This window comes from Chlamydomonas reinhardtii, chromosome 5, assembly GCF_000002595.2.
Source record: "Chlamydomonas reinhardtii strain CC-503 cw92 mt+ chromosome 5, whole genome shotgun sequence".
NCBI classification, from domain to species: domain Eukaryota; kingdom Viridiplantae; phylum Chlorophyta; class Chlorophyceae; order Chlamydomonadales; family Chlamydomonadaceae; genus Chlamydomonas; species Chlamydomonas reinhardtii.
Genome location: NC_057008.1, coordinates 1129306 through 1146237, shown reverse-complemented (window position 1 = coordinate 1146237; position 16932 = coordinate 1129306). Strand labels below are relative to the sequence as shown.

General features: G+C 59.1%; 1 protein-coding gene across 1 annotated transcript in view; it reads right to left on the bottom strand.

Moving 5' to 3' along the window:
• Position 1: 1 nt before the first annotated feature.
• CHLRE_05g245700v5 (uncharacterized protein) overlaps positions 2 to 16932 on the bottom strand; it is a 23131-nt gene continuing 6200 nt past the window's right edge. Inside the window, exons 7-28 of the mRNA XM_043062501.1 lie at positions 13406 to 14096; positions 13205 to 13277; positions 12730 to 13021; positions 12377 to 12475; positions 11619 to 11720; positions 11217 to 11315; positions 10257 to 10355; positions 9751 to 9849; positions 9060 to 9158; positions 8367 to 8465; positions 7877 to 7978; positions 7162 to 7260; positions 6768 to 6866; positions 5811 to 5912; positions 5120 to 5218; positions 4409 to 4507; positions 3911 to 4012; positions 3470 to 3568; positions 2775 to 2876; positions 2064 to 2162; positions 1355 to 1453; positions 2 to 707 (exon numbers count right to left, since the gene is read on the bottom strand). Coding sequence (XP_042924645.1) covers positions 651 to 707; positions 1355 to 1453; positions 2064 to 2162; positions 2775 to 2876; positions 3470 to 3568; positions 3911 to 4012; positions 4409 to 4507; positions 5120 to 5218; positions 5811 to 5912; positions 6768 to 6866; positions 7162 to 7260; positions 7877 to 7978; positions 8367 to 8465; positions 9060 to 9158; positions 9751 to 9849; positions 10257 to 10355; positions 11217 to 11315; positions 11619 to 11720; positions 12377 to 12475; positions 12730 to 13021; positions 13205 to 13277; positions 13406 to 14096 — 2910 coding nt within the window. The 3' untranslated portion in view covers positions 2 to 650. The remainder of the gene's footprint in view (positions 708 to 1354; positions 1454 to 2063; positions 2163 to 2774; positions 2877 to 3469; positions 3569 to 3910; positions 4013 to 4408; positions 4508 to 5119; positions 5219 to 5810; positions 5913 to 6767; positions 6867 to 7161; positions 7261 to 7876; positions 7979 to 8366; positions 8466 to 9059; positions 9159 to 9750; positions 9850 to 10256; positions 10356 to 11216; positions 11316 to 11618; positions 11721 to 12376; positions 12476 to 12729; positions 13022 to 13204; positions 13278 to 13405; positions 14097 to 16932) is intronic.

The window sequence follows — 16932 nt, the reverse complement described above, 5'->3', positions numbered from 1 at the left end:
ACACAATTACAACGCACATGCTTTTGGCTCATGGCAGGGCCAGGCCTTTTTTAGGCCACACTTGTAGTGGCCAAGGCTGTCTGTTCAACCAGCAGTGGACACCGTAGCCGCGCATTCACTGGACGCTCATCCCCCGCTAAATCCTCCCCCATACCCAACACCAATCGGCTTGCCCCGTGGTGCCCCCTGCTTTGGAAAATCACCGATGCGCATACAGAAAGGGATGGGGCGAATTTGAAATTGTAACCCTAGTTCACCACTGGCCCCGTGCCACGTCTGGTCCTCGCTGTAGCATGACACCCTGGTGTGAAGCACCTCACACGGGCGCCCTCCCAATGTGCGCGTGCGAAATTCAAGTGCATACAGAATCAAAAGTGGGTCCCGCACGTCATGATATGACGACCTTAGCCACCAAGCAAGATGAGCGCTCCACGGTCGCTCAGCCCGCCGGGCCCACAGGTGCGCACTACCGAGCTACTCTCAAGTCTGAGATGGCCCCAAGTTCGCCAAAGTGCGCCATCTTAAGCATGGGGAGCGAGGTTTGCTGTTTCAGCCCAGAATACCGGTACTGTACTCCGCCGCCACTACGGCTGGCTGCCCGTGTGGATCGCCCGCAGTGCCGATCGTCCGTGGCCGTGCCGGCCTCCAGGCTACCGCACGTTTACGTCGGCCATCCAGTCTAACAAATCCAGCGGCGTCCTCCCGTCCTGCACAGGCGAACAGTAGGTTTGTGGGGTGAATGATGATAATTATGTTGTGATGTTGGCGTGCTGTAGAAAGGAAAGGCCACTGCGTCACACTCTGATGCCACCACACACCCCTGCTTGAGATTTTGGAATGAACTGCGCCACCAAGCCCCCACCCTCTCTTCACGCACAAACTATGCATGCTGCTCTCCACTTCTTATCAGCGCCTACAGCCCCTGTTGGACACCCTCGCACTCTTCTGCATGACACGTGACGGCTCACATATCACGACTCCACTCCATAACAGCCCCATAACAGTCACCTAGTGCGTTGATTCGCCCGCTGCTTCCTGTGCCGAAAACATGATGGCTCATGTCATCACTACTCCATAAGTGCCCCCAGCACCAACCACCCCCAACATACATCCGCCGTGCACCTACAACATCGCCGCAAACCCTCCCGAAGTCCCCCGCCACGCCCGACCCACCAGCCGTACATACCACCGCACCCATAGACACGTACCAGCACCGCCTTTGCCATTAGCTGGGCCGCCTATAGCGACCATAACATCTCTACACTACGCGGTTAACAACGTTGCCACCGTCACAACCGCCCCCTCGCTCAGCCCTGCTTCCCCCTGCTGTCGGTGCTGCCAGCCAGCGACCCACCTTGTCAGCGATGTCCTTGTCGGCACCAGCCGCCAGCAGCACCTCGGCTACCGCCGGGTGGCGTTCAGAAGCGGCCTTGTGCAGCGGCGTCCGTCCGTTCTGACACATTGTGTGGCGGTAGAAGCGGACGGGAAAGGAAGGGGTGGTAAGGTGCACTGCCAGCATTACTACGGCTGGAAGAGGCTGCAGTGACTGGAGTGGTGGCAAGGAAGGTGGAGGCAGGCTAAGTGAAAGGGAGGGAGGATGCGGCCCGTGCCCTAGATGCCGGGCCTGACTTGTTGCCCAGCCATGTGTGCCCCCTCCCCACCCCGCGCCTCCCCTCTGTGCCATAGGGATGGATGCCGACAGACACGCACGCACGCACGCACGCACGCACACACGCACGCACACACACACACACACACACATGACGGATCACCTTACACTCCAGAACAGGCCCCAAAAGCAGCATCCACCGGCAATCAACATCGATCTCCAACGCCGCCCCCACCCCCAAAGGCCTCGCCACAATCAGCAGCCAGCAGCCAAGCAGCAGACGTACATACCACCACACCCATAGACACCAACGCCGCTTCTGCCACTCGCTATCTGGGCTGCCTGTTGCGACCATGACTACGCTTCTTATAAGGTCAAAACCGCCTTGCCACCGCCCCCTCACTCATCCCTGCCGCCACCTAGCTACTGTGGGTGCTGCCAGCGACCGACTCACCTTGTCAGCGATGTCCTTGTCGGCACCGGCCGCCAGCAGCACCTCGACTGCATCCGTGCGGCCTTTGCCAGCGGCCTTGTGCAGTGGGGTTTCTCCGTTCTGACACGGTACAAGGGGAGGAGGGAAGGGGAAGCAGGGAGGGGCGGTAAGGTGTACTACCGGCATTAATGCAACTGGAAGAGGTTCCGTGGCGTGGGGGGGAGCCAGTAAGGGTGGAGGCCGGCCAATCAAGGGACATGGAGAGAGGATGCGGCCCACGCCCAACATGCCGAGCCCTCTGTGCCCCTCCCCGCTGCCCGCCCCTCTGTGCCACAGGTGTGGATGCCGACCGCAACACACAGCCATGCCACGTGCGCAATCATTTGCATCTGCACATGCTTTGTGGGGCACACATTATGGCTCACCTTTCCCGCGAACTACCGTACAGAAGTGTCTCCAACAGCAACCTCCCACAACAATCAACACCGATTTCTGACGTTGCCCCCACCTTCGAAGTCCCCCCCACAATCAGCCGCCAGCCCAGCAGCAGACGTACATACTCCCGCACCCATAGACACCAGCACCGCCTCTGCCACCAGGCGGGCCGCCTACAGCGGCCATGACTACTCTTCCGTTACGCGGTCAACAATGTCACCGCCGCTGCCACCGCCCCCTCGCTCAGCCCTGCTGCTCCCTAGCTACTGTCGGTGCCGCCAGCAGCCACCGACTCACCTTGTCAGCAATATCCGCGCTGGCACCTGCCGCAAGTAGCACCTTCAATACACCCATGCCGCCTCTGCTGTAAGCGGCCATGCCAAGCGGCGTCAATCCGTTCTGACACGGCAGAAGGGGAGGGGGGAAGGGGAGGTAGGAAGGGATTGTAAGTGGAACTACCGGCGATACTACTAAAACTGGACGAGGCTGTGTGGCGTGGGGGGGGGGGGCGGGGAGGGGACAGGGAGAGATGATGCGGTTCACGCCCCACAGCCGAGCACACCGTGCCAATGTGCGCCCCCTCCCCTCCCCGCTGCCCGTCCCTCTGTGCCACAGGGATGGATGCCGACCGCCACACACCCATGCCATGTGCGCATTCACTTAAATCAGCATATGCTTCCTTGCGCACACATTGCAACTTACCTTACCCCTATACTCCAGAAGAGTCCCCACAAGCAACCTCCTACAACAATCAACATCGATTTCCGTTGCCCCCACCCGGGTCGGGCCCGCCCCGTGACAATAAGCAGTTGGCCCAGCAGCACATGTACACACCTGGGCATCCATGGACACCAGCACCACCTCTGCCCCTAGCCGGGCCGCCTATAGCAACCATGACTACTCTTCCGCTACACGGTCAAAACCGCCTTGCCGCCGTCCCCTCGCTCAGCCTTGCTTCCCCCTATTGTCGGTGCTACCAGCCATCGACTCACCTTGTCAGCGATGTCCTTGTCCGCACCAGCCGCCAGCAGCACCTCGACTACCTCAATGTAGCCTCTGTCAGCGGCCTTGTGCAGTGGCGTTTCTCCGTTCTGACACGGTACAAGGGGAGGAGGGAAGGGGAGTCGGAAGGGGCGGTGAGGTGCACTGCAAGCATTATTACTGCTGGACGAGGCGAATGAATGGTGTGTGGGGCGGCGGCAAGTAAGGGTGGAGGTACACCAAGGGACAGCGAGAAGGGATGCATCCCGCACCCTAGATGCCGAGCCTACCTGTTGCCCATGTGTGCCCCCTTCCCGCCCCCCTCCCCGCCCCGCGCCCGCCCCTCTATCTGTGCCGTAGGGATGGATGCCGACAGACACACATACACGCACGCACGCACGCTCAGCCCTGTTTCCCCCTGCAGTCGGTGCTGCCAGCCACAGCAGGCTAACCTGCTTCTCGGCAATGTCCTTGCTGGCACCTGCCGCCAGCAGCATCTTGACCACCTCCGTATGCCCGTTGTCAGCGGCCTTGTGCAGCGGCGTCAATCCGTTCTGACTCGGTACAAGGGGAGGGGGGAAGGGGAGGTAGGGAGGGGCAGTAAGGTGCACTGCAACCATCATTACTGCTGGAAGGGACGCACAAACGGTGTGTAGGGCAGCAACAAGCCAGCCAAGGGAAAGGGAGGAAGGGTGCGGCCTGTGCCCCAAGTGCCGAGCCTACACAGTGTGTCCATGTGTTTGCCCACCCTGCCACACCCAGCCAGCCCAGCAGCAGACGTACATACCCCCGCACCCATAGACGCCAACGCCGCCTCTGCCACTAGCTAGCCGGGCCGCCTATTGCGACCACAACTACTCTTCCGCTACCAAATCACCTACCGCCGTTGCTACCGTTGCCACCGCCACATCGCTCAGCGCTATTGCCGGCGCTGCCAGCCAGGGACTCACCTTGTCAGCGGTGTCCGCGCGGGCACCAGCTGCAACTAGCGCCTTTACCACCTCCGCGCGGCCATTGGAAGCGGCCATGCCCAGTGGCGTCAGTCCATTCTGACACGGTAAAAGGAAAGGGGGAGAACGGGAGGGGGTAAGGGCAGGTAGGAAGGGGCGGTAAGGTACACTGCCAGCATTGCTACAGCTGGAAGGGACGCATGAACGGTGTGTGGGGCAGCAGCAAGCCAGCCAAGCAAGGAAAAGGGAGGGAGGACACTGCCTGTGCCCCAGATGCCAAGCCTACCCATCCATGTGTGTGCGCCTCCCTACTGCTCGCCCCTCTGCGCCGCAATGTGCATGCCAACCGCCATCTACCCAATTGTCCTGCAGTCCTCATGTGCGTTCATATGCGGGTTGCTTTCTTTGACATACTTGCAATGGCTCACCTCTCAATTCTGCTCCATATCCATCGCCTAGATACCTCCCTCAACGTCCGCGCCCTCCGACATCATCCCCACTCCAGGAGGCCCCTGCCACACCCAGCCCGCCCAGCAGCAGACGTACATACCACCGCATCCATGGACATCAACGCCGCCTCTTCTACTAGGCAGGATGCCTGTAGCGACCATGACTACTTTTCCGCTACCCTGCCACCGCGTTGTCGCTGCCCCCTCGCTCAGCCCGGCTTCCCCCTACTGCTGTCGGTGCCGCCAGCAGCCACCGACTCACCTTGTCAGCGATGTCCTTACTGGCACCGGCCGCAAGTAGCGCCTTAATCACCTCCATGTGGCCATTGGAAGCGGCCTTGTGCAGCGGTGTCAGTCCGTTCTGACTCGGTACAAGGGGAGGGGGGAAGGGGAGGTAGGGAGGGGCAGTAAGGTGCACGACTAGTGCTGGAAGGGGCGCATGAAGTGTGTGGGGCGGAAGCAAGCCGGCCAAGGGAAAGGGAGGAAGGATGCAGCCTGTTCCCCAGATGCCGAGCCTTCCGTGCATGCAAATGTGTGTGGCCCTCCCCGCTGCCCCCCCCTCTGCTGTGCCGCAACGTGCATTCTGGCCGCCAAACACACATCTTCCACGTGCACAATTATATATATAGCTGCATAGATGCATCGTTCGGCGTACGGTACGCATGACAGCAGCTCATTTCACCTCTCTATACGAGAACAGTCCCCAACACCAGCCTACCCCGACTTCCACCACCTTTAACACTGCCCGCATCCGCGAAGGCCCCCGCAATAATTAAGCGTACATGCCCCGCATCCATGGGCACCAACGCTGCGTCTGTCACTAGCCAGGCTGCTTGTTGCGACCATGACTACTCGTCTGCTGCACGGTCAAAACCGCCGTTGCTACCGTTGCCACCGCCCCTACGCTCAGCCCTGCGTTCCCCTATTGTCGGTGCTGCCAGCCATCGACTCACCTTGTCGGCTATGTCAGTGCCGGCACCAGCCGCAAGTAGCGCCTTGACCACCTCCGTGTGGCCGTTGCCAGCGGCCTTGTGCAGTGGCGTCAATTCGTAGTACTTTTCCGTTTGAAAATTGTCGAGGAATCGTTGAGGAGGTGGGGACAGGAGGGGATGGGTGGTGGGCATCAAGTGATGGTGGGGAGGATGGGTCAGTTACCGACGCAGCGGGGTTAACGACGTCACGTCGGTCTGGGGGTCGCTCACTGCTCCCTGCTGCAGCACCCTCATTGCCCTCCACCTCTGTTCCTCTCTTTTGCTTCCTCTCTTGCATGCGGCGGTTTAGCTTGCTCATGCATGGGATGGTGGACACAACCCCATCCCCATCCACCTGATTGCCTTGTCGCACCTCACACCTGTCCCCCTCCCCTACATGCACATCGCCATTGACTGCCCGCTGTCCAAGCTGGGGGGGAGGAGATGCAGCCCGGCTTCGAGCCGCTGGTGTGGGCGGCGCTCAACGGGCTGAGGCCCAGCAAGGAGGGGGCTTGGGGGGCTGTAGATACTAACCCCAACAAACTCAAACCAAGCCAAACTAGCTGAGCACAGGCAGAGGCGGCAGTTGCAAGCGATAATACTTATGGGAGGGGGCAGAGGCATTGTAGAGGAGCAGGGCGAGCGGCGTCAGCAGATAATGCCGCCACTTGGGCTCGGTTGCGCGCACAATAGCACAGGACAGGCACGTGGAGACGACAAATAGCAGCACGACATGTGGTAAATAAAGGGGAAATGAGGGGGTTGGTGGCCAGGCTGTGATGGACATCAGCACCACCTCTGCCACTAGCCGGGCCACCTATAGCAACCATGACTACTCTTCTGCTACCTGCCTGTCACCACCAGTTACTCCCGTTGCCACCGCGCCTCTCGTTCAGCCCTGCTGCCACCTGCTGTCGGTGCTGTCAGCCAGCGACTCACCATGTCAGCGACATCTGTGCTGGCACCAGCCGCAAGTAGTGCCTTGACCACCTCCGTGTGGCCATTGTAAGCGGCCTGGTGCAGTGGTGCTTCTCCGTTCTGACATGGTATGTAGAAGGAGAGGGAGAAAGGGAGGTAGGAAAGGGTTGTGAGAGAGGTGCACTGCCAACACAACTACAGCTGGAAGAGAATGCAGTGGGTGGGGCAGAGGCGGCAAGTAAGGGTGTAGGCACGCCAAGGGACAGGCAGGGAGGATGCGTCCCATGCCTCAGAGGCCAAACCTACATACCGTGCCAATGTATCTGACCCTCCCAGCTTCCCGCCTGTCTGTGCAACAGGCTGTGCCCACCCCTCTGCTGCCTGATGCTGTTGGTGCTGCCAGGCAGCGACTCACCTGTGCGGCAATGTCAGTGCCAGCACCAGCCGCCAATAGCACGTCGACCACCTCTATGTGGCCTTTGCCAGCGGTTTGGTACAGTGGCGTCTCTCCATTCTGACACGGTAGAAGGGGAGGGGGAAAGGGGAAGTAGGGAGGGGCGGTAAGGTGCACTGCCAGCACTACTATTGCTGGCAGAGGCACATGAAGTGTGTGGGGCAGTGGCAAGTAAGGGTGGAGGCACGCCAAGGGGACAGGGAGGAAGAATGTGGCCCACCCCACGGATGCTGATTATATTGTTCCCACATGTGTGCTACCTCCCCGCCACTTGCCACTCTGCTGTTCCCAGGAGCGGATGCCTACTGCCATCTACCCAATTATCCCTAGATAGTCCTCATGTGCGTCTATATGTGGGTTGCTTGCTTTGACGTACTTTTGCCAGCTCGCCTCTGAATTCTGCTCCACACCATCGCCAACAAACCACCCCCAACGTCCACCCCCTCCGACATCGCCACCACTCCAGGAGGCCCCTGCCACACCCAGCCCGCCCAGCAGCAGACGTGCATACCACCGCATCCATGGACACCAACGCCGCTTCTTCCGCTAGGCAGGCTGCCTATAGCAACCATGACTAATCTTCCATTACAGGGTCAACAATGTTGCTGCCGTTGCCATCGCACCCTTGCTCAGCCCTGTTTCCCCCTGCAGTCGGTGCTGCCAGCCACAGGCTAACCTGCTTCTCGGCGATGTCCTTGCCAGCACCTGCCGCCAGCAGCATCTTGACCACCTCCGTATGCCCATTGTCAGCGGCCTTGTGCAGCGGTGTCAATCCGTCCTGACTCAGTACAAGGGGAGGGGAGAAGGGGAGGTAGGGAGGGGCGGTAAGGTGCACAGCCTGCATTACCACTGCTGGAACGGGCGCATGAAGTGTGTGGGTCGGAAGCAAGCTGGCCAAGGGAAAGGGAGGCCCGTGCCCCAGATGCCGAGCCTACAGTGCGTGCCCATCACCGCTGCCCACCCTGCCACACCCAGCCAGCCCAGCAGCAGACGTACATACCACCGCATCCACAGACACCAACGCCGCCTCTGCCAGTAGCCGGGCCGCCTTTAGTGACCATGACTACTCTTCCGCTACCCTGTCACTGCCGTTGCTGCCATCACGAGGATCGTCCTCACTCAGCCCTGCTTCCCCCTACTGTCGGTGCTGCCAGCCTGCGACTCACCTTGTCAGCTATGTCTGTGCCGGCACCAGCCGCCAGCAGCGCCTTGACCACCTCCGCGTGGCCATTGGAAGAGGCCATTCCCAGCGGCGTCAATCCATTCTGACATGGCAGAAGGGGAGGGGGGAAGGGGAAGTGAGGTGCACTGCCATCATTATAACTGCTGGACAAGGCGCATGAATGGTGTGTGGGGCAGCAGCAAGCCAGCCAAGGGAAAGGAAGGGAGGACACGGCATGTGCCCCAGATGCCAAGCCTACAGTGCGTGTCCATATGTGTGCCCCTCACTACTGCCCACCCCTCTGTGCCGTAACGTGCATGCTGACTGCCATCTACCCAATTGTCCTGCACTTCTCATGTGTGTTCATATGCGGGTTGCTTTCTTTGACATACATGCAATGGCTCAGCTCTCAATCCTGCACTACACCCACCTACATACCTCCCCCAACGTCTGTCCCCTCCGACATTGCCATCACTCTGAAGGCCCCCGCCACACCCAGCCAGCCAGGCAGCAGACGTGCATACCACCGAATCGATTGACACCAATGCCACCTCTGCCACTAGGCGGGCTGCCTATAGCGACCATGACTACTCTTCCGCTACCCGCCTGTCACCGTCGGTCACTCCCGTTGCCACCGCCCCCTCACGCAGCCCTGCTTCCCCGCCCCTGCTGAGGGTGCTGCCAGCCAGCGACTCACCTTGTCAGCGATGTCAGTGCCGGCACCAGCCGCAAGTAGTGCCTTGACCACCTCTGTGTGGCCTTTGCCAGCAGCCATGCCCAGTGGCGTTGATCCATTCTGACACAGTGAAAGGAAAGGGGGGAAAGGAAGGTAGGGAGGGGTGGTGAGGTGCACTGTCAACATCATTACTGCTGGAAGGGATGAATGAATGGTCTGTGGGGCAGCAGCAAGCCAGCCAAGCAAGGGAAAGGGAGGGAGGACACTGCCTGTGCCCCAGATGCCAAGCCTACCCATCCATGTGGGTGCCCCTCCCTACTGCCCGCCCCTCGGTGCCACAACGTGCGTGCCAACCGCCATCTACCCCATTGTCCTGCAGTTCTCATGTGCAACTGCATGCCAGTTTCTTAATTATTTATACGTGTGATGGCTCACCTCTCAATTCTGCACTACACCCACCTACGGATCTCCCCAAATGTCCGCCCCCTAACATTGCCACCACTCCAGGAGGCCCCCGCCACACCCAGCCAGCCAAGCAGCAGACGTACATGCCACCACATCCATAGACACCAGCACTGTCTCTGCCACCAGGCAGGCTGCCTATTGTGACCATGATTACTCTTCCGCTGCCCATTCTCCTATCACCATTGCTACCGTTGCCACCGCCAGCCCTGCTTCCCCATATAGTTGGTGCTGCCAGCCAGCGACTCACCTTGTCAGCAATGTCCTTGCCGGCACCGGCCTCAAGTAGTGCCTTGACCACCTCCGTGTGGCCTTTGCCAGCAGCCATGCCCAGTGGTGTCACTCCATTCTGACTCGGTACAAGGAAAGGAGGGAAAGGAAGGCAGGGAGGGGCGGTAAGGTGCACTGCAACATCTTTACTGCTGGAAGGGACGAATAAAGGGTGTGTAGGGCAGCAGCAAGCCGGCCAAGGAAAAGGGAGGGAGGATGCGGCCCAAGCCCCAAGTGCCGAGCCTACAGTGCGTGCCCCTCACCGCTGCCCGCCCTGCCACACCCAGCCAGCCCAGCAGCAAACTTACATACCACCGCACCCACAGATACCAGCACCGCCTCTGCCATTAGCCAGGCTGCCTATGATATAGCGACCATGACTAATTTTCTGTTACACAGTTAACAATGTTGCCACCGTTGCCACTGCCCCCTTGCTCAGCCCTGCTTCCCCTTACTGTCGGTGCGTGCTGCCAGCCAGCGACTCACCTTGTGGGTGATGTCCATGCCGGCACCTGCCGCCAGCAGGATGTTGACCACCTCAGTTTGGCCTTTGCCAGCGGCCTTGTGCAGGGGCGTCACTCCATTCTGACACGGTAGAAGGGGAGGGGTGAAGGGTAGGTAGGAAGGGGTGGTGAGGTGCTCAGCCAGCATTACTAGTGCTGGAAGGGACGCATGAACAGTGTGTTTGTGTGTGTGTGTGTGTGTGTGGGGGGGGGGGGGGGGGGTGGACAGCAGCAAGCTTGCCAAGAGAAGTAAAGGGAGGTGGAATGCGGCCCGTGCCCCAAGTGCCGAGCCTACTGTGCGCGCCAATGTGTGCCCATCCTTGCTGCCTGCCCCTCTGCTGTGCCGCAAAGTGCATACCGGTCACACCACACATGAACAGTGTGTTTGTGTGTGTGTGGGGGGGGGGGGCGTGGTGGACAGCAGCAAGCTTGCCAAGAGAAGTAAAGGGAGGTGGAATGCGGCCCGTGCCCCAAGTGCCGAGCCTACTGTGCGCGCCAATGTGTGCCCATCCTTGCTGCCTGCCCCTCTGCTGTGCCACAAAGTGCATACCGGTCACACCACACACACCTTCTACATGCACAGTTATTTGCATCACAAGATAGATGCTTTTAGCTTTAGGCATACACATGACAGCAGCTCATCTCACTCACCTCTCTACAAGAATAGTCCAAACACCAACCGCCTCCGACTTCACCACCTCCAATGTCGCCCCACCCCTGAAGACCCCCATCACAAGCAGAAGCCAGCCAAACAGCAGACGTACATACCACTGCACCCATTGACACCAACGCTGCCTCTGCTACTAGGCAGGCCATCTATTGCAACCATCACTACATACTCTTCCGCTAACTGCTGGTCACTGATGTTGCTTGCCACAACTGCCATCACCCCCTCACTCAGCCCTGTTTCCCCTTCTTTCAATGCTGCCAGCCACAGGCTCACCTTGCTGGCGATATCCTTGCTGGCACCGGCCGCCAGCAGGATTTTGACCACCTCCATGTGACCATTTTCAGCGGCTTTGTGCAGCGGCATCAATCCATTCTGACATGGTACAGGGGCAGGGGGGGAAAGCATTGCAATGTGTCAACACATATATGACATTCTGACATACATACAATATGGCAACGTATCACATACCACCAAACGCACCCTACATGCCCGATATTGTTGTGCAGATGCACTCCCATGTATATTGCATCCAGACATGATGCTCATCCTAGCTTCATTAGCCATAACGTAGAGGGCACTCTTTCACACATGGTCAACAAGTTTGCCGCCGTTGCCACTGCCCCCTCACTCAGCCCTGCTTCCCCCTGCTGTCAGTGCTGCCAGCCAATGACTCACCTGTGCAGCCATATCCTTGCTGGCACCAGCTGCCAGCAGCACCTCAACCACATCCATGTGGCCTCTGTCAGCAGCCTTGTGCAGTGGTGTCAACAACTCGTCCTGATGACACATTGTGTGGCAGTAGAAGGGAATGGGGAAAAGGGAGATAGGAAGGGGTGGCAAGGTGCACTGCCGGCACTACTAGATCTGGAAGAGCTTGCAGTGCGTGCGTGGGGTGGCAGCCACAAGGAAGGGTGGAGGCCGCCAATGGACAAGAAGGAGAATGCATCCCATGTCTGAGACGCCAAGCCTACCGTGCGTGCCCAACTGTGCCACTCCCTGCCTAGCTAACATGCGCCTAATGCGCCCCTCTGTGCCACTGGGATGGATGCCAATCATCACACACATGAGTCCATTAGTGCATTCATTCGGCTCTTCTGTGGGCATACAAATGACAGTTTACCTTACCCCTGTACTCCAGAACAGTCCCCAACAACAGCCCCCCCCCAACTTCCACCATCTTCTGTATATGTCACCCTCACCCCAGGCGGGCCTGCTCTGCCATATATGTATACACGCAGCCCAGCAGCTGAAGCACGACCACTGCATCCATGGACATTAACACTGCCTCTATTTGCCACTAGGCAGGTTGCCTATTGTGACCATGACCACTCTTACACTACCCAATCAAAACTGCTGTTGCTGCGGCAGTTGTCACCACACCCTTGCTCAGCCCTGCTGCCATCTGCTGTTGGTGCTGCCAGCCAGCGACTCACCTTGTCACCAATGTCTGTGCTGGCACCAGCCTCAAGTAATGCCTTGACCACCTCCATGTGGCCATTGTAAGCGGCCTTGTGCAGTGGTGTTTCTCCATTCTGACATGGCCGAAGGGGAGGGGGGAAGCAGGGGAGGTAGGAAAAGGTGGTGAGATGCACTGCAAGCATTACTACAGCTGGAAGAGATTGCTGTGCGTGGGGTGGCAGGGTGAGTATTCGTGTATGGCAGTCATAGCAGTGTGTCATTGCTGCTGTGTTAGTGCCCATGCCTCCAGCAAATGACAGCACCAATTCTGTCTGGGGCCACAATAGAGCAAGGAGGAACCCTAGCTATGCCAAGGTGATGACCGCACCATATCTTGTGCATCAGGTTCTGCTCCACTGTACAGGAGCTGGCGCGCCTCTGCTATGTCGCCAGCTGCTGCAGGACCGAGGAGCTCCTGGCCTAGGGCCTTGGCCCTTGCTCGCTCAGCCTCCTCAAACTCCCCCAGGCCCAGCACACCAGCAATGGCTGCCAGCCGCCGTGCTCCCAGGCCCAGCTTGGAGCCAGCCACCGCCAAGTGCTGCGCACCGCCTCCTGCCACTGTGACAAGGTCCTTCACCGCCTCTGCCAGAGCTGCCGGTGACATCACATCGGGCTTTTTCCTTTAGGGGGATAGGTGGGGGCACATGCATGGCAATGGAAGTAGCACAAAATGTGGATGGAAGCATGCCACAAACTAGCAGCATGCTGATATGAGCTGCTGCCCAAAATGAAGCCAGGTAGCAAAACAATCAGATGTGTTGGGTTCTCCGCAGGGGCCCCCAGCCAGTCCACCATGCACGCACCATGAGAAGTATGAGTACAGCGCCCACACGCGGTCAGGCTCACTCCACGCCTGGTACACGCCGGCCTGCATGTCTGCAAGTGTGCAGCATGTGTGCTAGTTGTTTTTTCATTGCAGTGTTGCTTTGTGTCATGCAAATTGGTGAAGGATAAACCCAAATCGCCTGGCAGCCATGCATGCCAACCCAGATAGGTCGACCCACCCGCCAGGTAGCCCAGCAGCCACGACGAGCTGGGCGCCTCCCCCAGCCGTGCCAGGCGCCACACGCGTGTGCCCACGTGCATCAGTTCTGACAGCAGGGCGTCCAGGCCCTCCACATCCTCTCCCAGCAGGCTGCCAGTGGCTGACGCAGCCGTAAGCAGCGGCACCAGAGCCTCTACCAGCTGGGTGCTCCTCACCGCACTGCTGGTGCTGCCATCAACACCGCCTGTGCCCTCCATGCCACCAGCGTCCATGCCCTCCGCAGCTGTGCTCCCCCCAGCAGTGCCCAGCGCATCCAGTGCCTTCACGTACAGTGCCACTGTGGCCTTTGGGTCATCCACTCGATGGCCATTGCACGCATGTGCCACACCCGACGCCGCCAGCACCGAATCCAGCAGCATGCCCAGCCAATTCTCCAGGCCCAGCCAGCAGCTCAGCGGCTCGTCCCGGCCATAGCGTGCTAGCCGCTCCGCCAGCGTCCACACGCGGCTAAAGTACTCACGGCACGCCATTTGCCCCTTCAACAGCATGGAGCCAAGCGCAGTGGCTGCCGCTGCTGTGTCGTTTGCACTCTCATCTGCCATCGCCAGCAGCTGCTGCGTGCGTGCCAGCAGTGGCCGGATGATGCCCTCCGCGGGCAGGCAGTGGAAGGTGGGCAGCACCAGCATGGTGCGAGCACGTGCATAGAACACCTGTGGGCGGCGTAGCCAGGTAGGGCGTGAAGGTGCATCAGTTGTAGGTGCCTGCCTGCTCTGCATTCCTGGATGGCTGTTGTCTGCCCATCTGTCATCACACGGCATCATGTGCTGTATATGAACGCCTACCTTCCGCCCCGAACATGTGCACACACACACACACACACACACACACACACACACACACACACACACACACACACAGGCCAGCTCCCGCCAGCCCACGGCGCACACACGTCACACGGACACACACCAGCCTGGAAACGCTGCAACTGCCGCCCGCCACGTCCCCCATGCAGCCTTGACCCCGTTTAGTCGCAGTGCCACCGCTAATTCGCCCTCTTTCCATAGCGTTATTGTACTTAGTGGGCGGGATTTGGGACGCGTGATACTTAGATTGTCTGCTGCACGCCGCGTCTCTTGTCGCCGTTGCCATTCACATGCCCGTGACACTTCCTCGCTGCCGCCCTATGCCCATGCTTCCACTTTTGCCTAGAGGTGAGCTCGACTGCGACCAGCGGGCGGGAATCTGGGAATTAGGCGTGCTGGGTAAACGTTGTTTAGCGCGCCCAGGGTGCGGAGCATGGACGCATACAGGTGCATCGCGGGGTCAGGCCGAATGGTCGCCCGTGGAGTGCCAGGCTTATCGCGGGTAAGTATGACTACCTGGGTCACGACAGTCATGCGACGCTCGGTAAAATGGTGGGTATTGGTAAGTAACTCCGTCGCGTCATTGGGCGGGCTTTCGTTTCGTTTAACACACACACACACACACACACACACACACACACACACACACACACACACACACACACACACACACACACACACACACACACACACACACACACACACACACACGTGGAGTGCCTGGGCCTCACGGTACCGTGAGCACATGCATGGGTTTGCACCCTTGAGAGCGTGTGGACACTAATCCCCCCTCGAGGTTAGAGTAGCGGGGGTTGCGCGATTTCCGGTTGGTAAGACCGGCGGCTCACCGCAGCAGGTATGCGAGGTAACTTCAGGTAACATCCCTAAACCGTCGCTTTGCTGCATCGCATACACTGTCTTTGCGCAACGTTTTCCTTGTGCTCTTTAACACACACACACACACACACACACACACACACACACACACACACATACACACACACACACACACACACACACACACACACACACAGGCCAGCTCCCGCCAGCCCACGGCGCACACACGTCACACGGACACACACCAGCCTGGAAACGCTGCAACCGCCGCCCGCCACGTCCCCCATGCAGCCTTGACCCCGTTTAGTCGCAGTGCCACCGCTAATTCGCCCTCTTTCCATAGCGTTATTGTACTTAGTGGGCGGGATTTGGGACGCGTGATACTTAGATTGTCTGCTGCACGCCGCGTCTCTTGTCGCCGTTGCCATTCACATGCCCGTGACACTTCCTCGCTGCCGCCCTATGCCCATGCTTCCACTTTTGCCTAGAGGTGAGCTCGACTGCGACCAGCGGGCGGGAATCTGGGAATTAGGCGTGCTGGGTAAACGTTGTTTAGCGCGCCCAGGGTGCGGAGCATGGACGCATACAGGTGCATCGCGGGGTCAGGCCGAATGGTCGCCCGTGGAGTGCCAGGCTTATCGCGGGTAAGTATGACTACCTGGGTCACGACAGTCATGCGACGCTCGGTAAAATGGTGGGTATTGGTAAGTAACTCCGTCGCGTCATTGGGCGGGCTTTCGTTTCGTTTAACACACACACACACACACACACACACACACACACACACACACACACACACACACACACACACAGGCCAGCTCCCGCCAGCCCACGGCGCACACACGTCACACGCACACACACCAGCCTGGAAACGCTGCAACCGCCGCCCGCCACGTCCCCCATGCAGCCTTGACCCCGTTTAGTCGCAGTGCCACCGCTAATTTGCCCTCTTTCCATAGCGTTATTGTACTTAGTGGGCGGGATTTGGGACGCGTGATACTTAGATTGTCTGCTGCACGCCGCGTCTCTTGTCGCCGTTGCCATTCACATGCCCGTGACACTTCCTCGCTGCCGCCCTATGCACATGCTTCCACTTTTGCCTAGAGGTGAGCTCGACTGCGACCAGCGGGCGGGAATCTGGGAATTAGGCGTGCTGGGTAAACGTTGTTTAGCGCGCCCAGGGTGCGGAGCATGGACGCATACAGGTGCATCGCGGGGTCAGGCCGAATGGTCGCCCGTGGAGTGCCAGGCTTATCGCGGGCAAGTATGACTACCTGGGTCACGACAGTCATGCGACGCTCGGTAAAATGGTGGGTATTGGTAAGTAACTCCGTCGCGTCATTGGGCGGGCTTTCGTTTCGTTTAACACACACACACACACACACACACACACACACACACACACACACACACACACACACACACACACACACACACACACTCACACACACACGTGGAGTGCCTGGGCCTCACGGTACCGTGAGCACATGCATGGGTTTGCACCCTTGAGAGCGTGTGGACACTAATCCCCCCTCGAGGTTAGAGTAGCGGGGGTTGCGCGATTTCCGGTTGGTAAGACCGGCGGCTCACCGCAGCAGGTATGCGAGGTAACTTCAGGTAACATCCCTAAACCGTCGCTTTGCTGCATCGCATACACTGTCTTTGCGTAACGTTTTCCTTGTGCTCTTTAACACACACACACACACACACACACACATACACACACACACAGTATGACTACCTGGGTGACGGCAACCACGCGACGCTCGGTAAATTGGTAGGTATCGGTAAGTAACTCCGGCGTCGTCTGGGCGGGCTTTCGTTTCGTTTTTAACACACACGCACA